This window comes from Orycteropus afer, unplaced genomic scaffold (genome assembly GCF_000298275.1).
Source record: "Orycteropus afer afer isolate SDZICR_OR568_19922 unplaced genomic scaffold, OryAfe1.0 scaffold00106, whole genome shotgun sequence".
NCBI lineage: Eukaryota > Metazoa > Chordata > Mammalia > Tubulidentata > Orycteropodidae > Orycteropus > Orycteropus afer.
Window position 1 is genome coordinate 5,533,955 of NW_006921693.1, and position 24,111 is coordinate 5,558,065.

At 48.5% G+C, this 24,111-nt stretch overlaps 1 protein-coding gene across 1 annotated transcript in view; it reads left to right on the forward strand.

Annotated features, from left to right (window-relative positions):
• Window positions 1–4,244: 4,244 nt before the first annotated feature.
• Window positions 4,245–24,111, forward strand: part of MTSS1 (MTSS I-BAR domain containing 1) — a 232,930-nt gene continuing 213,063 nt past the window's right edge. Inside the window, exon 1 of the mRNA XM_042781324.1 lies at window positions 4,245–4,316. Coding sequence (XP_042637258.1) covers window positions 4,245–4,316 — 72 coding nt within the window. The remainder of the gene's footprint in view (window positions 4,317–24,111) is intronic.

Here is a 24,111-nt window from a genome sequence, read left to right on the forward strand (position 1 = left end):
CCCTCTAGGGGGCTTGAACCGCCAACCGTTGGGTAAGTGGCTGAGTGTATTAACTGGACCAGCCAGGGACTCTCAAGAGTTCAGAGGAAATCTAGGCTGGCTTCAGAGATCAGGTAACCTGCTGGGAGTCTGACGGTGTCTGATCTCCAGTCCACAGGCCAGTCTCACAGGGAATGAGGATAACACGAGTTGCTTTCGATGGACTTCTCTTCCCCTAACCACCATGGTTGAAATTCCTCTAATAAGGATTCATTCCTTTGGGTTCCCCTCCCAGGAGCTATTAGAAAATTAAAAGCAAACAAGCAGCCGCCGCCGCCGCCACCACCAGGCAAATGCCCCTGGGAGGAGTTGTAGGTTAATCAGATCTTGATGTCTACCCACTGAGGGTTTGGGGTTTGGAAGGAAGGGAAGTGCTGCCGGGATACTCAAACAAGGGGAAACCATACACAGGCAGACCCTGATTACCAACCAGCTGCCATTCCTGAGTCTGTCTGAAGGCTGAATTTGTGGGAAATCAGAACAGGTGCTTATAGTTATCACTTAGCCTTACTTTAGTGCAAGAGGAGCTCTGGTGGCACAGTGGTTTAGAGCACTTGGCTACAACCCAAAACATAGGTGGTTTGAACCCACCAGCCACTGTCCAGGAGAAAGACGTGGCCGTCTGCTTCTGTAAACATTTACAGCCTTGGCAATGCTACAAGGCAATCCTACTCTGAGTAAGTATGGACTCCAGGGCATTATGTGTGTGTGTGTGTGGGGGGGGTAGTTAGTGCAAGAAAAGGCCTCAAGCATTTTCAGTGATTTAAAAGCTGCACCTGCAGCAAGTAAAGGGGAACGTGATGGTGATGGAGAATTTGTTGTGAGGAGGGGTTGGTTCAACCATTTCAGAGGGAGATCAGATTTACATAACATTAAAGGTCAAGTCTGAATTGTCCTTAAGTTAGAGGTTCTTAACCAGGGGACTTACAAGGGTGCAGATCTGATGTCACTCTGCTCAGAGTCCTTCGGCTCACCAGTCTCACCCTAGGCCTTGTTAAAAATGCCAGTGCCTGCCCTCCTCTGGGGCTTTCCCATTTGGGGAACACTCCAGACTCCCTTTTGAGAAGACTTTGGATGTACCACCTCCCCGTGAGAGACAGCGAGCCTGGTTCTTAGTCCCAAGCCTTTGAGTCGATTCTGACTCTTGGCCACCCCATATGTGGCCTACTCCATCGGGTGTTCTTTCATCCTTCTGTTTATTCCTTAAATTGTGGTAAATGTCCATAACAAAAAACATTTGCCGATTCAATAATTTCCACACAATTCAGTGACATTGATTACATTCTTCATTGTGCAAACCTCACCACTATCCTATTCCAAATCCCATAGGATTTTCAACGGTTGATTTTTCTTAAGTAGATTGACAGGCGTCTCTCTCCCGAGGTGTCTCTGGGTAGACTCGATGCTCCAACCTTCTGGTCAGCAGCCAAGTGCTTACCCTTTTGCCCCACCCAGCGACTCGAAGGCCAAGACCAGAGGAAAAAGGAGGCAAACAAGATGGTGGCTTTGGCAAACATTTACTGAGGTTGGGTGCTCCATCCATTTCAATTCAGGCATGTGGCAGGAAAGCTGAACTCAGTGTTCTGCAGGTTAAGGCAGGTGGCCCTTATCCCAGAAGGCCTGGAGGCTGGGAGGAGGGGAGACATCAGGCAGGGAGATCAGAAAACCAGGGTAGGAGGTCTGCCTGCCTGCCTGCCAGCCTCTCTCCAGGTGTGAAGTGACATCACTAAATGTTGGAGGACAACCTCTGACCCAAGGGTGTGGTTTGGATTAGATACAACACATGTAAAATGCCTAGGTCGGCACATAGTAGGCTCTCGGTAACGTCAGTGGACAGCACACCAACATTGCATGCTTATCATGTGCACTCTCTCACCTACTTTGGTCATGTTGTCAGAAGGGACCAGACCCTGGAGAAAGATATCATGCTTGACAAAGTAGAGGATCAATGAAAAAGAGAAAGACCCTAATAGACATGGGTGGGCACAATGGCTGCAATGATGGGCTCAAGTATACTGAGGATCCTGAGGACGGTGCAGGATTGGCAGTGTTTTGTTCTGTTTGTTCATAGCGTCGCTATGATTTGGAGTTGACTCAATGGCACCTAACAACAACAATGTGCACCATGGGCCCACGCTTGACAGGAGCTGTGACTTGGTCTCTACTTGTGTTCATAAGATGGATCAAGTGCTTATTATATGCCAAGGAAGGAGCGCTGCTGGTGCAGTGGCTCAAACGCCTGGCTGCTAACCCACCAGCTGCCCCGGGGAGAAAGATGTGACAGTGTGCTTCCGCAAAGATGACAACCAAGAAAACCTAATGGGGGCAGTGCCACTATGAGTCGGAATTGAGTGGATGGCACCTAACAATAACAACAGCAGAAAACTTCCAAGGAGGATAATGATTGAGAGAAAACCATGTGTCAAGCACCATTCCTTGCAAGGTGATGGTGAATCCTGTGCATCTGAATGTTCTTGGAGGCAGGGTCCAGCAGGGCTGCAGGACACAGAGACATCAATTCCAGAAGGTGGCTTCCCTACTTGAAATGTGGGTGAGAGGAGTGGATGGGGTGGGGGTAGGAGTAAGGGGTGCAGTTAAGAGTTGGGCAGAGCAGCCCAGGGGAAAATTATCTTCTGCAGCAGTGACATGCTGCTTCCTACAGCCCTTCTATTCAAGCAGTGTTCAAAGTCAGGCCTTTTCCTATCATTGAGTGAATCAGACCGAGGTCTCCAGTGTTTTGCACATGGTTTCATTCACCCTTCCCCCACCCCAGCATTTTCCTTTTGTTGCGTTTGTGCTTCAAATGGTCAGTTCAAGGGTCAAGGGGACATCGCAGAGTCAGGTGCCTAGGTTTCAAGGTCTGTTTACAGTTGCTTATACTTCCCCCTCCCTCGTCCATTTTATGTTCACAGGCGTCATCCTGGTTGTGCGGGGTGCTGTGGAAATAAAACACCGGGTGCATATCGCCTGGCACATTTGTGTTTAAACCTCCCCACAGGCCTCTCTGCCGTGATACCAATTCCCAATGCCCTCGGTGGGCCTCGGCGGTCCACCTAGGCAGTCAGCAATCTCCACATAGGAGAAACAACATAGAGAAGCTCTAAGGCCGTTTCCGTTTGTTTTGTAACTGCAAATCAATCCACTTCCCTGGCATCCTGCAACTTTATCAAACTCGCATCACACTGCAGGGACACCCCCCGCCCCCGCCCCTGAACGCTCCTTAATGACATATTTGGCTATTTGCAATCGTGACTTGCAGTCCTGACATGCAAGTCAGGGTGGGTATCTTCTCGGAAGACTGCAGCAGTAGCTTTTCTGCCCTACTGAGGCTCACTATATGCCCGGCACCGCTCTAGGCGTGCCGCTGTGCAAGCGTGCCATCGCGGGGATCAGGATACACACTCGGTTCCGGGGGCTTGGAGCCATTGTGGGGTGGGCCCGCTCCCCGCAGGTCTGGGCGGCCGGGGGAAGAAAGGGCGCTCAGTACGTCCTCTGCTGCGGGGGCGGAACCCTCCCGGTGCCTGCCGTCCGCCCGCCCTCCCGCTAGCTTCTCTCTGCAGAGGGCGCCCGGGTCTCCCGGGCGCGCGCTGCCAGCCCCGCCTGCAGCCACTCCGCCCGCAGCTTCGAGCGCGCGCCCTGCCCGCGCCCCCGCGCGCACGCACGGCTGCGAGCGCGCGTGCGCCCCAGAGAACGTCCTCAGGAGCGCAGCTAGCGCGCGCGCGGGGCCGGCGCGCAGGAGTGAAAAGGAGGCGGCGGCCGCGCTGGAGCAACAGATCGGGCGCCGCGAGCACACCCGCTCTGCTGCTATGCGATTTTCTTAAATTCCAGAAAAATTCATAAAATTTGAAAATCTTGCATTTTTCAATGGCGCTGGCCCCGGGTCAGCGGGCGGTTTTCTCTGCCTCAAGATGGGCTTTGCCGTTTCTGTCAGGGGCACCAGTGGTGGCCTGATTAGCAGTCTTCTCCCGGCATTTTTAAGGCCACGAGCCGAGCGCCGTACGTAGGAGAGCGGCGTGGATTTTTACATTGTTGTTACTGTTTTTGGCATCGGACAGTCGGTCTCGTGAACTCCGTGCTCTCTGCAGGAAAGGCTGCGAGCCCGAGGTGCGTCGCTCGGGGGTGAAATTCCGCCCGGGTGAGCGAGCCCGGCCCCGCGCTCAGTTCAGGCGGTCCGAGTGAGTGTCCTCCCTGCCAGCGCCGGGAAAATGGAGGCTGTGATTGAGAAGGAATGCAGCGCGCTTGGAGGCCTCTTCCAGACCATCATCAGCGACATGAAGGTAGGACGCTGGGGGCGCGGCGGCGGCGGCCGGCGCACTGACCTCGCCGCGGTGCGTCGCCCCCGCCGGGGACGGCTGCTAGCCCGCCACCTGCGGGAGCCCTCGGGCCCGTGTCACCTGCTCACCCTGGGCGCTGCTCCAGGCTCCGCTGAGTCCCCGGGCGGGAGGGTTCTCTGGAGGCGTCTGATGCCTTCTGCCATCTCTTTGCTGATTGTCCCAGGGGACGGCACCATCTCAGTCCCCTGGGCGCTCAGGGCCCCTACTCCTAAGTTTTCCATTGTCTGTTCCTGGACTGAGTGTCTGAGACCCGTGGAGGCTTCATGGCCGGGTGGACACCTGATTCCCCCGGGGACAAAATGGGGGGCGTTTAGCGTGGTGATGGTTGAAGGAGGAGGTTGTGCTTGGCTACAGGAGACTGGGGGGAAGGTCTCACTCGCCCTCCTTGGCTTCCAGGTCTACCGGTGTATAGGGGGGATCCGAGCAAATTAGGCGTTAATTAGGTGGGTGAGGGTGTGCGTGGCCTCCTTGAGGGCGCGGAGCAGAAGTTCTCAGGGCAGCCTGGCAGGGACACTTCCTTCCCGAGCTGAGGATCCCAGGACTGAGGGTTTGGGGACCCCCACACGAACTGTATCCTCCCCCCAACACACACACATACACAGACAAGCACACACTCCAGGTTTTCTCTTGGAAGGATTGTGGAGATTGTGTGTGCGTGCGCCTGTGTATGTTGGGGGCGGGGAACAACACCCTGGCTTTTTCCTGCAAGGTTGGGACTGATCCTTGATGTGGGTTTTCTGTTGCGTGGAGATACAGCAGGGCCCTGCGTTACTCATCCAAAGGAAATCCAACCAGTAGCAGGCTGGCTGGAGGTGGGAATTGGGGGTTGTGGGGGCAGTCCCCCCCCCCCCAAGTGTATTTAGGGAGCTTCTCTTTGGCTCTAGCCCAGCCCTCGTTTGCCTCCTCAGATCCGGGGAGGTGGTGTTTAATTAAAAACTCGGCTTCCAGAACAAGTGGGCAGGTTTGGAAAGCTGTAGGAGAGTGGGTGTGGAGAGCCCCCTGCAGCCGCTGCCTGGGCGGCGGGTGGGGCTTTTGTCTGGTGAAGTGGAAGGTTTGGAGAGGTGGGTGCCTGGGCAATGGGTTTAGGGGAGGAATGCCCAGCTGTCAGGGCTGCTTCCTCCTTTTCCGACCAGTTACCACCTCAGCCAGGGTGAACTTCTCCAGGGTGTCGCCACCCTGGCCTTGTCCATTTTGAAAACCTCCTACAAGCCTCATGCCTTTTGTCAGGAATTGACATTCTGGTAGCATGATCTGCAGCTGAGACCCTGCTTGCCTAGGAATGCCTCTAATCCAGCCACTTGGAATTAGATGGATTCTTCCCAGTTCAAAGGCAGCCCCTTTCATTCCTTTGCCCCAGCACATATGGGATTATTGAAGTGTTCTTTGAAGACAAAGATTGATGCTCCCTCCCTGGTCTCTGGGGTCTTATTTATTGTTCACTTAAATTCTACATACCGTGTAATCAGACAAGATTTGGTTTGAGGCACACATGGCTTATTCTTATTACCAGAGGAGGAATTGGAGATTTGTTGCTAAAGCTTATGTTTTGGGAGGATATAAATGGCGGTTTCCTGGCCCTCAGTAGTTACAACAAGGAACCGAGGGACTCCGACTGATATGCCCACCAGAGTCTGAGAGTGTTCCATCTGGAGTTTTATCTCTCTCTTTGTTCTTATTATCCGGAGTCCAGGCCCGGGTCTTCCCAGTCAACCAGTTTGAATCCAAAGCCCTTCAGAAGAGAACCCTGCCCAAAGGGTGGGTCATCCTATCCTGCTTGCCACCTGCCAGCCAATGGCTGCCCTCTAGGGTGTGCTGGCTGGGGCTTTTGTGGGCACTAAGGTGGTGTTCTTTTCCCTCTGCGAGGTTCTAGTTTCAAAGAGATGACTTTTTTTTTTTTTAAATCAAATAACAGCTTTATTGAGATACAGTTCATAGATCATATAATCCACCCATTTAAAGTATACAATTAAATGGCTTTTAGTATATCCAGTCATGCAATTAACAGCTGCCTAATTTTTACCACCCCAGAAAAACCCTGTACCCATTAGCTTTTTGTCCCTAAAGACTTCTTGTTTAATGGCCTCTTAGCGCTGAATCCAGAGTGTGCGGCCCTCGAGTTCTTTCCCTTTGAGTTTGGTAGAGTGTACTCTACATCCTATGGGAAGATGTCACTAATTTTAAAGGTTGGTTGGTTTTGGCTGTAAAACATATTCGGAACAATGAGGAACAGGACTGAGCCATGCCCGGGGCTCTGCAGACTTACAGACTGTTGAGCAATGGGCAACTAGGAGGGAAAAGCCAGATGGGTGCCTGATTCCCAAGATTGTTTATGCAAAAGGCAGTTGCTGAATATTTTCATGGAGTTTTCTTAAAAGACTTCTTCCTGGATTAGATGGCAGTGGTATTTGAAAAGGGCATTTGTAGATCTTAGCTATGTAGGATAAGCAGTGCGTAGCATGCGTTTGTGTGAAGCCGCCAGCAAGAAAAGTCGTTTTAATATCTGACATCAGCTGGCTTTCTAATGACCTGTTTATCCTCCTTTTCCCTTTTTCAAACTCCCATGATGGGTTTAAAATGCCTTTGCTCCCCTTTTTCTTTGCTTCCAAGGATAAACATTAAATGTCTCCAACCCATTTGGAAAGCCATCTTGATACATTTTTAGATTTCCTTTTCAGACTCTTCTTGGACTGGGGTGAAAAAGGGTAAGGAAAATGGTTTTATTAGTAGCATTTACTTCTCTAGAATGTATGGCAGGGCCATTAAAACACAGGAAGGGAGTAAATTTCCTCTTTGGAGGGAAAAAAAAAAAGTGATTTCAAGGCCCAGCAGGATCTCTTTTCTGCAACTAACGAATCTCAAGACACCTAAACACTAGAGCCAGTTCTTCCTGCTTTCTTCTAATGCTGCTTCCTTGAGCTAAGGCCTCAGCTGTCAGGGTGTGTGTGTCTTACCCTTTTTGGGCCTAGGGTGCGAAAGAAACTGTCATTTTTCTTCCATGGGATCTAGCACAATGCAAGGCATGCAGTGGCTGCTAAATAACCAATTGATTCCTTGAGAAGGGAGCCTTGTGTTTTTTCCCTTTCTCTTCACCCCGCTGTGCTGGTGGTCACTAATGAATGGTGGTGTGCGAAATCACTTACCGGCATCCTTTCCTCCCGTCCACGGAAATCGCTGCTGACCTTGTTCTGCAAGGCCTTTGGTGTTCATTGGTGCCAAAGGAAAGGGGAAACAAGACGGTCGTGTGGCTGGAGAGAAGGGCCCGTGGCTGGTTTGTCCAGGGAACAGGAGCCTGACGTGACTGTTTTGAAGGCCAGTTGACTCACTTCTGACGTTTGGATGATGCTGAGTGCATTAAGGAGATGCTGGGGTCTCAGAGACAGGCTGGGTGCTGCCAACAGCAGATTTGTGCTATTGCTTTTTTGAGAAGATGATAATTTAAATAATATTTTTTTGTTCTTATTGAAAATACACGTGGCAAAACGTGTCCCAGTACAACAGTTTGTACGTGTACAGCAATTTGGTGACTTGATGGCATTCTTCACGCTCTGAGACCATCCTCGTCCTCCTTTCCTGGATTGTTCCTCCCCCACTGACCTACAGTCACAGCCCCCAACTTCCTATCTGACCTTCCGAGTTGCTGTTGTCAAGTTGATCCCATATCAGTAGCTCTTCGAAAGAGTGAGATGCTCAAATGTGCCACTGCTTTTCAGAATCTGAACCAGCATAGAATCTGATGTTGTTCGGTAAATTTTTGAAACAAGGGACTCGACTCACCACACTTGGGGGCAGCTCCCCTTATAGATGTCTTTCTTCTAATAACTTTTTTTTTTTTAAAGTTGGACACTAAAATTAAACATTTTCCTTGGTCTTATTCCCCAAGAAGTCAGCATGTCAGGAACTGAAATGGGCCTGATGTGGGGGACTTTGGACTAGGTAAAGAGAGTGTGTTTGGGGTTATGTAACATGACTGGGGGTGAAAAAACACCAGACCACACCTTGAATTCTCTACCCCGCCTCTCCCTTTAGAGAGGGGTGTCCTTTTACCAGCACCTGCACCAAGCAGAATAGGGGCCTTATTCAGTTCCTCCCCGCTGCCCCACCCCCCCACCTCTTTGCCACCAGTATCTTCTCTTCTCGTTTCTGCCTAAAATTAGAACTATGAAAGGGACTTCTTGAATTCCATGGAACTCTTTTGTGGCTCCAAGCATGTCATGATATTTTTCCCTTCCTCATCATAAGATCAAGAATGTGGGTAGCGGGTCCAAGGCTGGATAGTGATTTCAGGGTGGTTTTTTCCCCAACTGTTTGGCTTCGGGGTTCCTGTTAGCTGAGAAGTTCACTTGGGCAGTGTTTATTGAGGGCCTACTATGTGGCCTCTGTCAGATTGTCATACTGTGGTGGCTTGCATGTTGTTGTGATGCTGGAAGCTCTGTCACCAGCATTTCCCATAGCAGCAGGGTCACCTTGATGGCCAGGTTTCAGTGGTGCTTTCACTCTAAGGGAGACTAGGAAGAAAGGACTGGTAATCGACTTCTGAAAACAAGTCAGTGCAAACCCGATGGCTCCCCACGGAGTACTGTCTGATGGAGTGCGGAAGATGAGCCCTCTAGGCTGGAAGGCACTCGAAGGACAGTGGCTGCGGCAGTGGACTTGTGCAAACCAGTGGTTGTGAGGATGGCACAGGACCAGGCAACGTTTTGTTCTGTTGCCCATGGGATTGCCATGAGTCAGAACTGACTTAACAGCAGCTAACAACAAGCATGGGGGGGTGTCTTTGGCTAGGTTATGAGGCCCCATAGATGCACAGGCTGCCCTTGAAGAGCTCCCTGTTCAGAGAGCTGTAAACAGATAACATAAATAACGATATGGTAGCCACACGTCCAGCCTGGGAAAGGGCATTAGTCCCTACAGGACTTTCCCTTTAGCTCTTAAAAAAAATGTTTTCTCTAAGAATATATTGAAGGCTCACCGAAGGCCTCAGCCAGCGACCAGGTACTCTGAGGGAGGTGGTCTGCTCTCTGTAAATGGTGACAGGCAAATAAAGGCAGACAAGCAAAGCGCTTATAAAGTCCAGATGGGCCCCATGATGGTTTTTCTCTTAGCAAATGGCTGTGTTTAACCAGTCTTTTACTGTTTCTCCAGTCCAGCCCCATGAGGAAAGAAGGCAAAGAAAAGATGTAATCGTATTGGCCGCAGGAAGGCACCTGGAATGGGTCCCTGTTCACCAATTTAGGGTGTCTTCAGTGTAGACCAGTCTTTCAGCTTTTCTTTTTAGCTGCAAATCTTGTTTTTCTGGTTTGAAAAGAAATCAGTTTTGGTTGTAGCATAGATGTTTCTATGGTACCTTACATACGGTGTTTAACAAAATCACGTATGACATGTTGCTTGATTCCGTGAACCTTTACTGTCTAAAATTCCACAGTTAGGAATGCCCCAGCTGGAGAGAGAGAGTCATTTTGCGTCACGGTTTGCATGGAAGGTAAGCGGAGTTTGAATTTTGCTTGGCTCGGCCGTCACTTGGTTCTTCATGTACTCATTCTACAGCATTTATTAAGTGTCAGCTATGTTGCAAGCACCAAGTTTCATGTTGTAATTTCAGCAAATGAAAATGCAGGCTGCCCACTTACGTTTGGATTTTGGATAAACAACAAACAAATTTTCACTGTACGTTTTCCCCACGCATAACCGTGTCTTCTTACCTGCTGACTTCTGGCCTTTAGTCTTTTCCTTTGCATCTTGGCTGTAGGGAAAGGGGTAAAGCTAAAATGATACCTGTCAATTTGGCTACCTCATGCAAGGTTATTAAAGTGCTAGGAAGGTGAGCAGTTTGGAACTATTGATCCCTTAGATGCTTTACCTGAGATTTTCATCCAGGCTTCTTCCATCTTTCCAGGCAGGGATGAGGGCTGGCAAGAGTCCTTCAGAAGTGAGACAAACCACTTAGATATTCAAACTCGGTATGGAAAAATGAGATTATTTGGACTTCCCCATTGCTTCTCGGCACCGCCTTCAGGACTCTTTCCCTAAAGCCACACCTCTGGAAAAAACAAAGAAATAACCTCTCCCTAAACCAAACCAACGCCAATGGACGCATTTAGTGTCTAGGAAATCAGACAAATATTTGGGCATCTTACAGAGAACTGACTGATGCCTTAAGCAGTTTAACTCAGATTTGCAGATTGCATTGCTGATAGGGCCTTATGAAGTAGCAAACCGGAGAGACAAATGGGGTAAATTAATTGGCTGAGCATTAAAGAAACCCGTTGTATTTCATGGCTGAGCCCTCCCTTGAATTGCCTGGAGACTGCAGAAGGTTCCATCTGAGGATGTGCCTCTAAAGAACACACACACACCACAAAAACACAAACACAAAAACGACCCTGCACCGCCAGGTGTAGAATCCCTTCCAGGGCAGCCAAACCATTGTCAGGGTTGCCCACCTGTCAGCAGCCGCAGAAGCCCTTGGTCAGGGGTCCCTCTCTGCTGATCCCCAGTTTGCTGGGAGGTGGCTCTGATTTTGCCTGTTGAGCAGAAGTGAGGGTTTGGATGTTTAAAATGCTCTGGAGTGCCACTTGGCACGTACGGTGCTCCATATTTATTGTGTCTTGGGCAGAAGATGACCTGGTGGCCACCTGCTGTGTGCCAGGCTTTGTGCTAAGGGCATGATTTCATGTCATCCTTGCATCCACCCTCACCTTACATATGAGAGCACTGAGGCTTGGAGGGATTCAGTAACTTGTCTGAGGCCACGGTGAGATGGAGCTGGGATTTGGACCTTGGCCTATTTGACCATAAAGGCATTTTTCCAAACTGAAAAACAAATCCATTGCAGTTGAGTCAATTCTGACTCACAGCAACCATGTAAGACAGAGTAGAACTGCCTCATAGGGTTTGCAAGGCTGTAATCTTTATAGAAGCAGACTGCCGCATCTTTCTCTGGTGGAGCAGCTGCTGGGTTCGAACTTCTGACCTTCTGGTTGGCAGCCAAGTGCGTCATCATGTCTTTAGACCATGCTTAAGATGGGGTGGGGGTTTATTTCTAGAAGGTACCATTTCACCTGTCTGAGTCCTACAGGAGACTGAAGGGCAGAATCAGGGTCTTATCTCGGTGCCTGTGGCCCAGAGCTGGCATGGAGGGTGAGCCCGACATGCTCTAAGGGTTGTGGTGGGGTGGCCACCTCCCATCTGATAGCCACTATTGTGGAAATCAGTTAATTTATGATTTATCAACATGCTGGAGCTTCCTTCCTTCTCCCACTCACCGGTTTTCTCCAACAGACAGCTTGATGCTCCCCTTTCCTCTGTCCCCGTCAGACACGGTCATCCTTGGCCTTGCCTCTTGCCCTTGTCCCCACACAGAGCATACGGTGTCTTTTCTATGAAAGCAGACGGCTGCATTTATAGGTGCAGAGAGTGCACTGGCCCCTCAGGCTGGGCTTCTACACGCTTGTCTCCCCTCCCTAATTATATGAATTCGGTCAGTTCACCCAAAGTTCAGCTGACTCCTCAAAGAGAGCCGCCTCACCTTGAACTCATTTTATGTCCAAGCCTGGGACCCTTGTGAAAGAGCTTTCTGTATATAATTACAGTAGCCCTCCAGGTGGGGTGGAGCCTATAGCACCTTTACAGATCTGTGTTTGGAGAACTTGATGAGATCTCAAAAAAAAAAAAAAAATAACCTTCCTGGCTGCTGATTCTTGGCATCTACCGCCAGGGCCATAGTTTCTAAGTGGCTTTTCTTTTCCTGTCTAGCTTAAGTGGGTAAAGAAAAAAAAAATCAATTGAGTGCCTTTTGAGAACTGTGTGTCTTTTGATTTGCTTTCTCCCCCTCAAAGACTTTGGACTGCAGGGTAAGTACGGCGGCGTCCTGAGCTGAGTGCGTGCTGGAGGGGCTGGGCAGCTTTGTCTGGGACTCTCTTCCCTGCCACCACCACATGGTCTGTAGGGGCCAAGGAGTGACTCTGGCCAGAGGAGGAGGTTCTGGGCAGGTGTACCCCTTTTGGTAGAGTAGGTAGGTATGGTTATGGGAAAGGGCCCCTTGGAATCCCCTGGGAGCTGTTCCCCAGAGGTTCTGGTTCAGTGGTTTGGGGGTGGGGGAAGGGGTGCTTGACTCCCCACTGAAAAATTAGTGGTTTGAACCTACCCCGTGATGCCACAGAAGAAAGGCCTGACAATCTGTTTCTGTAAAGATCGTTGTTGTCTGGTGCTGTTTTTTTTTTTTTTTTTTTTGACTCATAGTGACTCCATGTGACAGAGTAGAACTGCCCTATAGGGTTTTCTAGTCTGTCATCTTTACAGGGGTACATTGCCAGGTCTTTCCTCCTGCAAAGCTGCGGGGTAGGTTTGAACCACCCACCTTTTAGTTAGCAGTTAACCATTTGTGCCACTGGGGTTGTCCTTCCATGAAGATGGTAGCTAAGAAAACTGTATGGAGCTCAATTTTATTTTGTAGCACACAGAGTCACCATGAGTCAGAACACACTCTGTGGCAGAGAGTCTGGTTTTTAGGTTTTGGGGGAGCATCATGGGCATTGAGATTTTTAAAAACACCTGTGGTATATAAGGTTGTGTGTCATCTTGGCTGGACATGGTTTGAGTGGCTGGGCAGCTGGATGTAGTTATTCCCCAGGATGAGACTGGTCATCAACTCCATGGTGGAATCTACTGTGAGCAGCTGAGTAGCTGCCTTAGGGATGTGGGCTGCTTCTAGGACATAAGAAGACAGCTTTGAGAAAGATAATCTGAGCTTTTCTGCACACTTGGACTCTTCACGTAGCCGAGTCTGTATCTAGCAGCCTGCCACGTTGTCTGCTGATCTTAAGGCTCTTTAACTAATGGCCTGCTACGTTGCTTGATAACCTTGGGACTGTGCCATTTTACTTGTTGACCTTGGGTTTGTCAGCCTCAGCAGCCAGCCGCTGCCTGAGTTGGGAGACACCTCCAGCTCCAGTGGGCCAGGAGCAAGAGGCAGAGCTGAAGCCCACAGTGGAGGGGACTTCATCCAGTCCACAGCTAGCACTTTGCACTCAGATGTCTAGCCTCCTAAACAGTAAAAGAATAAATCTGTGTTTGTTAAAGCCGTCCACCTGTGGTATTTTGTTAGAGTGGCACAAGGTAGCCAAAACAGCACTCCACATGATTCTAGGATACAGCCAGGGTTGAAAACCAGTGAGCTTCCCCTCACAGTTTCAGCCCAAGTGCTTCCTCAGTCTTACCTTGGTCCGTGTAAAGGCATCTTTAGAACACATGGCTGTTTTTTATTGATCTGTGATAGTGCTATTCAGTCCAATTTTCTGCAATAATGGAAATTGTCAGTTAGCCCCTAGCCACATGTGACCACTGAGCACTTGAAATGTGCTAGTGCCACTGAGGAACTAAATATTTAATCAGTTAGAATTAATTGAAGGAGCCCTGGTGACATAGTGGTTAAGCACTCAGCTGCTAACTAAAAAGTCGACAGTTTGAACCCACCAGCCACTTGATAGATGTAGCATTCTACTTCTGTAAAGATTACAGCCTTGGAAAACCCTATGGGACAGATATACTCTGCCCTATAGGGTTGCTATGAGTTGGAATTTGACTCAACAGCAATGGGATAATTGATTTGAATTTATATGATTGTATGTAGCTAGTAGCCCCATCGGACAGTATAGATCTGTAACATAATTTCTAAGTAAAAAGAATGCAAAGGTTATACACAGAGTCACTGTACCAAAAGGAATTCGTTGATGTTCAACCATTTTAAAGGTAGCACATGATCAAGAGCCTATAGTATTTAAAGAAGATGTCCAAGCTTCACTGAAGGCATTGGCAAAAAGCAAGACTCCAGGAATTGATGAAATGCCAGTTGAGATGTTTAAACAAATGGATGCAACACTGGGACCACTCGCTTGTCTGTGCCAGGAAATTTGGAAGGCAGCTACCTGGCCAACCAATTGGAAGCAATCCATATATGTGCCCATGCCAAAGAAAGATGATCCAGAGGAATGTGGAGATAATTGAACAATATCATTAATATCACATGCAAGTAGATTTTACTGAAGGTAATTAAAAAATGGTTGTGGCAGTACATGGAACAGCCAAAAATTCAAACTAGATTCAGAAGAGGACATGAAATAAGGTATATCATTACTGATGTGAGATGGACATTGGCTGAAGGCAGAAAATACCAGAAGGGTGTTTACCTGTATTTTATTGGCTATGCAAAGGCATTTGACTGTGTGGATCATAGCAAATTAGGGAGAACATTGCGAAGAATGGGAAATCTAGAAAACTTCATCATGCTCACGTGAAATCTATACGTAGACCAAACAGTAGTCATTTAAACAGAACAAGGGCATTCAGTATGATTTAAAATCGGGAAAGGGGTGCCTCAGGGTTGCATCCTTTCACCATTCCTATTCAATCTGTATGCTGAGTAAATTATCTGAGAAACTGGACTGTATGAAAAGAACACGGTTGAGTTTGGAGGGACACTCCTGAACAACCTGCAATGTGCAGATAACACAACCTTCCTTGCTGAAAGCAAAGAGGACTTGAAGCACATACTGATGAAGATCAAAGACTGCAGCCTTCAGTATGGACTCCACCTCAACATAATAAGCAACATCATGATTAATGGAGACAAGATTGAAGTTGTCAAGGATTTCATTTTACTTGGATCCACAATCAACACTCATTGAAGGAGCAGTCAAGAAATCAAATGACGTATCACATCGGGCAAATCTACTGCAAAAGACCTATTTAAAAGGTTAAAAAAGCAAAGGTGTCACTTTGAGGACTCAGGTGCACCTGGCCCAAGCAATGGTATTTTCAGTTGTCTCATATGCATGCAAATGCTGCACAATGAATAAGGAAGCCCCAAGAATAATTGATGCATTCGAATTATGGTGTTGGTGAAGAATACTGAATATACCCTGTCCTGCCAGAAGCACAAACCAATCTGTCTTGGAAGAAGTACAGCCAGAATGCTCCTTAGAAGCGAGAATGGCCAGATTTCATCTCTCATACTTTGGTCATGTTCTCAGGAGGGACCATCCCCTAGAGAAGGACATCATGCTTAGCCAAGTGGAGGATACTGAAAAAGAAGAAGACCCCCAACCGGATGGATTGACATAGTGGCTACAACAGCGGGTTCAAACATAGCAACAATTGGTTGTTGACGGTGCAGGACCAGGCAGTGTTTTGTTCTGTTGTATGTAGGGTTGCTATGACCTGGAACCGACTTGGCGGCACTTAATGAGACTCCTCCTGTAGAAATCTGGAGCTGCCTGCTGACCATGCCATCATGTGGATCTGACTCTAGTCCTGTGGGGCAGCTGTGTGACCTCTGAGCCTCAGTCTACTTTTCTGTGAAATGGGTCTGATAAAGTGCCCACCTTCTAGGGTTGTGAGGATTCTGAGAGGAGACAGTGTTTGTGAGGGGCTTTGTGTGGTGCTTGGCACCCATGTACTCAGATGCTAGCCACTGTTGCCATTCTGCCTTGAAGAGTTGGGAATGAAATATTTTGAAGTCTAAAAATCCGTGTAGCAATTATCTCCACCACTGCTTAGGGCAGACACTACCCCACCCTTTGTGGAACTGTATTTAGAGCTTGTAGTGAAGAGGCAGGAGATGGAGAAGGTGAGCTTTTTTCTGGCCGAGTAAACCTTTTCATCATAATCTTAGCTGGCCCAGCACGGGCTATTTGCGTTTGATTTCTCTATTTGCAAATTCACTGTCTGGATATAATGGTCGAGGGAGGGCTGAGTACGTGGCCATGGTCATCAGGACCTTTATTTCAATGTGAGGTGAGGAGGGGAGGGGTGGTCAGAGGTACAGGGGTGAGAGGGGCCGGGATTGCTTTGTAACGGCTATCTTTTCCCCTCTGCATCCTTTGAGTCTCCTTTCTTTCTCTGGGGTCACCAGGACAAATGGCTCTCACCTGCCTATGGCCTGGTCTGTAGCAACACTCGGGTGCTGACCCTCTGTCCCTTTCCGGGGCTTGGCTTGGCCATCTTTGGCCTCTTCCTGCCTGTTTAGCCAGGCCTTCGAGACCCTTGTGACTTGGCCCTGGCTGGTGGCCCGCTGTGTGTCCAGTGCTGTCCAAGCTGGAGCCCCGTCTTCCTTGTGCACATCCCGTGCCCCTCACTCTTGCTGTGCACCTTGCTTGGAGACTGTCATCGTTGACTGTTGAATTCTTTCCCATCGTACAAGGCCCCACCAGAAAAAGAGTCCATTGCCTTGTCTCCCTCTGTCCCCCAAGCCGGAGAAGAGCTCCTTCAGACGTCTTACACGTTCTGTCCCGATCCTGTCGTTGTGGTGTGAGTCGCCATCCGGTCTGTTCATCTCACGGAGACCCGTGCTGCAGAGTAGAACTGCTCCGTAGGGTTTTCAAGGCGGTGACTTTCAGAAGCAGATTGCCAGGCCTGTCCCCTGAGGCACCTGGGTGCGTTCAAACTGTCAACCTTTCAATGAGTCGTCAAGGGCTTGACGGGTTGGTATCACCCAGGGTATCTTGATTCTCAGTAGAATTACCAGGTTCTGTCTTACAGAGTGGTTGGCTCGGGCTTTGAAGCCTGGCTCTTTTCCTACAACCTCCCGAGTCTCCGTTTTCTTTCCTGTAAAATGGGGGAATAATACTTCCCTCCTAAAGTTGAGGAGTAAATGAGAAAGTAAATGCATAGTAAGTGCTAAGGACTGGCTCTTGGTCACTGTCCCAGCTCCCTAGTCGAGAGGTGAAGGCAGGATCCTGTCACTGTCCGTCGTGTCACTCAGATGCTTCAGTGGGTGGGCACCCGACTCCTGTGTCCTCACTTTGATAGTGCATCAGAGACCAGAGCGAAGTGTTTCTCAGCCTTCAACACAGAATTTGAGAGAATGCAGTATGTATAATTTGAGGTAATGTGATATATATATATATATATATATATATGTTTATTTATTCAGTAAATATCATAGCATATCTGTTGTGTGCCAGGCAACAGAGATACACTTATGAACAAGAAAGACACAGTCCTTGCCCCTAATACGATGGTCAGCCTTGTGGAGGAGCAGATGAGTAATTAGAATCCAGTGTGATCAGTGCTGAGATGGAGGTCATCACAAGGTTTTGTGGGGGCCCTGGGGAGGGCCCCTGACTCCCACTAGAGGTGAAAGGACAGAGTTAGGGAAAGCTTTTAGTACTGATGATCCCCAGGCTTCGAACAGAATTTTGCTTTACTTCTTAAGCATTTATGTAGCATTATTTGTGTGCCAAAGGAGGAGCCCTACTGATGTTCTGTTAAGGGCTCAGCTGCTAATGGAAAGGGTGACAGTTCAAACCCACCCAGTAACTCCACAGGGGAAAGACCTGGCAGTCTGCTCCCATAAAGACTACAGCCCAGGAAACCCTATGGGGCAGTTCTACTTTGTCACATGGGACTGCTGTGAGTTGAAATCAAGTTGATGGCATTCCCACCACCACCACCCTGTTACCTGGCAGTATTCTAAGCATTGTCTCATTTAATCCTCCCAGTGACCCAGTAAGGTAGTTACTGTTATAATCCCCATTTTGCAGGTGGAGAAACAGAAACATGGACAAGTTAAGTCATTTGCCCAAATCCTTTAACTACTAAGAGGTAGAGCTAGAGTTTGAGCCCAGGAAGTCTGGCTCCAGGGTCTGTGTTCTTATCCACCATGCTGGGCTTTCTCACAGCACAGCATTTTAGAATTTCCTTCCCAGATTCTGCGGCAGGTATATTTGATTGATATTTTTGATGATTGTTCTGTCTGTACTGTTAGAACTTAGGATGAGCCAGGGAAAATACATGAAACTTGAGGTTTGTTCTGAGCCTCTTCAAGAAGCCCAAGAGGTCTCACTTCATTTAAAGAAGCCCTGGTAGCACACAGGTTAAGTACTGGGCTGCTAACCGAAAGGTTGGTGGTTCAGACCCATCCAGTGGCTCTGCAGGAGAACCACCTGGTGATTGCTTCCATAAAGATTCCCAAAAAACCAAACCCACCCCACTGGGATCAAGTTTATTCCAGCTCATGTAGAAAACCCTATGAGGCAATTCTCCCCTGTCACGTGGGGTCCCTGTGAGTTGGAGGTGACTTGATGGCACCCAACAACGACTCAGCGTGACCCGGTTGACTACATAGAATTATGGGGCATTTGACTCACCTGGTGGGTGCCTCTAACTTCTCAGCAGAGAGAAGTACGTGGGGAGTGAGCCCAAAGGGTCTGGCCCAGTTTGGGCAGTAGGACTTGGGCAGCCATATGACACATGCTTGTTTTGCTCTGGAAACCCCCTCCATGAGGGTCTTCTGATGACTTCTCTTTAAAACAGGAAACTAGGGGTACATCTGCAATAGGATGCTGGAAGTGCTTCAGGATTAGTTCCCAGGAAGACCTTGATTTCACTGCAGAGGCCTGGCTTGCCTGAACCCCCATCTCCTGCAGCTGAACATGCAGCCATTAAGGAAGTCTTTGAGTTTGGTTTAATGGTCTCACTTTGTTTTGAAGTGCCTGTTTACTGAAGCTTCAAAGCAAATTCTCTGGCAGGATGGGATCATGGCCCGAATAATTGGATGAGGCCCCCCCATAGGAAACAGGTAGTGGGGAGCAGAGCCAGGAGTAGCTGGTGGCCCAGCCCTCGGCGCCTGGGCTCGTGCGGGCTCTGCGAGATGCTGGTGGAGGCTCCCAGGTCGCTTTGAAACCAGAAGTAGACCAGGAGCAAGGGTCCCTTGGAACCTGGCCTCTTTGATGTTGTGCTAGCTCTAATTAGGGACACCTTAATTAAGTCACTGAGGAGGCAGCTTTTCCGAAAAAAAAAAAAAAAAGGCAAATGTTTTGAGAACATTTCATGAGGGATTACTTCTCAAAGATTATGTAAGTAATGTAAAGTTAATGGAAGCAAAATTAGAAACTTTAGTTAAGTAAAAAATAAGTCACTTACAACCAGTTGATTAGAAATGGGGTTATGCATACTCACAGGACCGCACAGAGTTTTCAACAAAGGATCAGATGGCCTCTGCTGTGTCTGAAACTTTTCATTTAGCAAGATCACGTCCTTATCTTTTTATGCATGTGATTGTAGGCAGTGCCCCTTGCAATGCCTGTGCTGTATTCTATTGTGGGGTATCTATAACTAATTCTTTGGGTCGACACCTGTTTGAGGGCCTCCTGTGTGCCAGGTTCCGGTTAAGTCCTGGGGATACAGCAGTGAACAAAATGGAAACAAAGCCCTGCCTTCCTGAACGTTGTAGTGGAGTGAGGTGAGGGCCAGACTAATTGTGTAAGTCATTTCTCCAGGACATTAGCAGGAATAAATGCAATGTGAAGAAGAAACAAGGGTAATGTTGCTGGATTGAGATAGGGTGGTTGTTGTTGTAGTTGTTATGTGCCGTCGAGTCAGCCCTGGCTCATAGCGACCCCTCCTTGGGTTTCCGAGGCAGTATCACTACGGAAGTAGGATTGCCCAACCTTCCTTCCGGGGAGTGGCTACTGGGTTTGAACCGCCAGCTTTCTGGTTAGCAGTCAAGTGCCTTAGCCACTACGCTACCAGAGCTCCCGATAGGGTGGTTAGGGAGGGCCTAACGGAGAAAGTGATGTTTGAGCAAGAACTTATGAACTGTGTGAATAGGAGAAGAATGTTCCAGGCAAGGGAAGAGCAAGTCCAAAGGCCTCAGGGTAGGACCCAGTTCCTTACTGAGTGGTGGTCAGGCTGCTTCCAGTTTCTCATTGGTTGTAAGCTGTGGTACAGTGAATTGCTTGGTGTGACTCTTCTAGCCATGGTCCCTGTGACTCTCACCAGATGGCTGGGTGGAACTATGCAAACGAGGTGTTTGTGGCCCCCCAGAGGTATTGGATAGCTTGTAAATAAGGTACATAAGGTGGGGGCGGGACTGTACGAAGAAGGTATACGGAACCCTAATGTGAGGGTTTTGCCATGCCAGTAGGCTTCAAGTGAGCCATCCCAGAGGCGGAAAGGAGGATCTCACTACCATCAAGACAGAAGAAGCTGCAGGAATGGAGTCTCTTGTTGGGCTGGGAATCCCTGCATTGAACCTTCTGGACCCAGGGGGTAGAGAAAGCGAGCTGTAACGCTTTGCTGAGATGGAAGAGAGACAGTGGCAGCAGACCCAAGAGACAGGCATGAGACACACAGGTGGGCTTCCTGGCCCACGGAATGAGGAAGCTGAGTGCCTTCCTTCAGGAGGCCTGCTGGCAGAGTGGGGTGCCTCTTTGGGCACCTACCAGCAAAGCTAAACGAGGTTTGTAGTCTTTGCCCAAGCAGGGCAGAGGCCAAGGCCAGAGAAGAAGTGTGCCTGTGGCACAGCTGGTAAGAAGCTGTTCTGATTGAGGAGAATCCTGAGTGTTCCTGGACCTGAACTGTAACCTGTTACTTCCGTAATAAATTCCACACTTGTGAGTGTTGTCTGTGAGTTCTGTGTGGCCATTGCAATGACTTAATGAATCCAGCAGAGGAGTAGAGAGTGCTGTTGGGAGCGCTGGCTGGTGGCAGAACTGGCAAAAGGATTAGAGGGTGGTGGAGTGTCTGACCCCTGTGTTATTAGAACCAGCCTGGGGCTGTTGGTGTTGTTCCGGATCCTCCTTCCCCTTGGTGGAGTTAGAGGAGGTCAGATGATGCCTCCACACCGTTTTTGCATAAGCAAATCAGTTGCCGTCACCTGGAGTCTGCTCATGGCTACCCCGTGTTAATCAGGGTAGAACCGTGCTCCCTAGAGTTTTTAATGGCTGATTTTTCAGAAGTAGATAACCAGGCCTTTCTGGCCTGAATTGGACTGGATATGCCAATCTATTCTTGGCATCTGAGCACATTAACTGGTTGTACCACCCAGGGACTCCAATAAGTCACATTACAATAAATATTCCCTGTAGGTAGATATTGATAGACTTCGATGGTTTCCCCCAAAGGATTTCTCTTGAGTCCAAAGGTACATACAGCCTATTATGAAATGCCTTCCAGAAAGCTTGTATCAGTTCACATTCTGATGTGTAAGTACCTGTTGCCAGAGGTGATTTCTGAAGGAGCCTAGACGTGGACTCAGGACTGAGATGTTGCTGAGGCTACAGCTTCCAAGGGCTCAGAGGGATGTGGCATCTTACCAAGTGCAATGGTTCTTAAATCTTGCTGCATGTGTTTTTAGTGAGCATGAGTGTCCCCTGGGGAGTGTACTAAAATGCAGATGCCTGGACCCTGTTCCCAGAAACTTTGCTTGGATAGGCCTGGGCTGGGGCTCAGGAATCTGCAGTTGTACTATGAGCCAATAGAAGGGTTGGCCGTCGGACCCCCCACCAAGCTCCCAGAAGCTTCCTGTGTAGCTCATGAAGAAAGTAGGAAGGCTGTCCCTGCTCTCTGCCATCCTTGTTCCCCCACGGAAATACCTGGCGTATGTTCAGGTGAACAAAAGGCCTCCCATCCCTAGAGTACTGCAGGTTCTTTTATGCTTCCTTTCCTTTGCTCCTTCTGATTTTTGCGGGGCATACTTCCTCGTCCTTCTTCCTTCCCTTCCTCTTTGCCATTTATCCTTTAAGATTCAGGTAAAGCATTACCTCCTCTGGGAAGCTCGCACCAATCCCACCGCCCAGGACTTCGTAGGTGAATTTGGCGTTGAGGATCTACACATCAGCTTTCCTGCCAGACCGAGTTCCTCCCCATCTGGTGACTCATTCACCTTTGGCTCATACCGAGCTCAGTGCCCGTTTATAGTAGTTGCTTATTGAATGTGTGAGTCAGTGCGACAGACACCGTACACTGGCTCATTAAAGCAGTGTTGTTGGGTGCCGTCAAGTCGATTTTGATTCATAGCGAGTCCACGTGACAGAGAAGAAGTAGAGCTCAGCCCCATAGGATTTTCCGGGTTGTAATCATTGTAGGAGTAGATTGCCAGGTCTTCTCCCGTGGAGCTGCTGGGTGAGTTTGAACCTACAAGCTTTTGTTAGCAGCCGAACCCTTAACTGTTGTGCTACCAGGACTTCTTCATTGAACCACAGAACAAAAAACCAAACCCACTGCCATCGAGTCGATTCTGACTCACAGTGACCCCCGTTGGGTTTCCAAGGCTGTAAATCTTTACAGAAGTAGATTGCCTCATCTTTCCCCATGGAGCAACTGATGGGTTTGAACCACTGACCGTGGGCTTAGCAGCCAAATGACTTACCCACTATGCTACCAGAGCTCCTAGTTGCCAGCAGTTACAGAGTTCTATATGCTATTCAGTTGTGCATCTAAACACTGGTATTAAGGTGGGGGTTCTATTGCTGTTAGCATCATTTATAGACTGTCAGGACAGGGAAGCACCAGCTGGTTAAGCAACTTGTCCAAGTTCAGCCAGCAAATAGATCTGAAGTCAGGCACTCTGACTTGAGAGCCCTGCTCTTAACCACCAGACTCTGCTGGTCCTTTCAGGCTCTGGAAATGGTTGCCCATCAGGGCCCTCTATCCAAACAAGGAAAAAATGGCATGCAGTAGAAAGACACTAAGAAAAAGAAAAAATGACACACAGTTATTGCCCTTTCGGTGACATTGGTGGGCTCTATCTCCTCACTGGCCACCAGAACGTCCCGCCTAGCAGTGTGTGCTGGAAATTATGGGTCACAGAGGAGGTTTGTGCACAGTGCTACAAGGCCAATGTCTGCTCTCAGGATGGATTTGACAAGTTTATTAGTGTTGCTATTTTGGGGGACTTTACAATTTAAAAGGGTGTATATGGTGCAAGCAGTTTCTACTTGACTAGTAACTGAATGGTTGGCAATTTGAACCCACCCAGTGGTGCCAGGGAAGAAAGCTTGATTGTCTACTTCCATAAAGATTCAACCAAAAAACAAAACAAAACAAAACCCTGTTGCTGTCAAGTCAATTCAGACTCATAGCAACCCTGTAGGACAGGGTAGAACTGCCACACAGGTTTCCCAGGGCTGTATGTAATCTTTACGGAAGCAGACTGCCACATCGTTCTCTCACAGAGCGGCTCAGTGGGTTTGAACCACTGACCTTTAGATTAGCTGCCATGCACTTGACCACTGCACTACCCAGGCTCCTTCTGTAAAAATTACACCCATTAAAAACCCAGGGGAATTGCAGATGATGTGATCCTACACATAGAAAGTCCCAGAGACCCCACAAGAAAGTTACTGGAACTAATAGAAGGATTCAGCAAAGCAGCATGGTGTACAAGGTCAACACACACAAATCATTTGGGTTCATCTACCCTAACAAGGAGGACTGTGAAAACAATGCCCCAGAAGACAAAACACCTACAAATAAACCTAACCAGGGACGTGAGAGACTTATGCAAGGAAAACTATAAAACACTACTGCAAGAAATGAGGAGATCTACATAAATGGAGAAACATTTCATGCCATGGATCGGAAGACTTAGTTTTGTGAAAATCTCAGTACTACCAAAAGTAATCCCTAGATATAAGGCAATCCCAATCCAAATCCCAACAACATTCTTTAATGAAATGGAAAAACTAATCTCCAACTTTACATAGAAAGGACCAAAAACCCAAAACCAAACTCACTGCCGTTGAGTTGATTCCAACTCATAGCAATCCCCATTGGCTTTCTGAGGTGGTAAATCTTTATGGAAGTAGATTGCCCTATCTTCCTTCCATGGAGCAGCTGGTGGGTTTGAATTGCCAGCCCTCTGTTTAGCAGTTAAGTGCCTTAAGGGGCCCCAAATAAGCACCGTTGAAGAACAAAGTAGAAGGCCTCACACTTCTCAATCTCAAAACTTCCTATATAG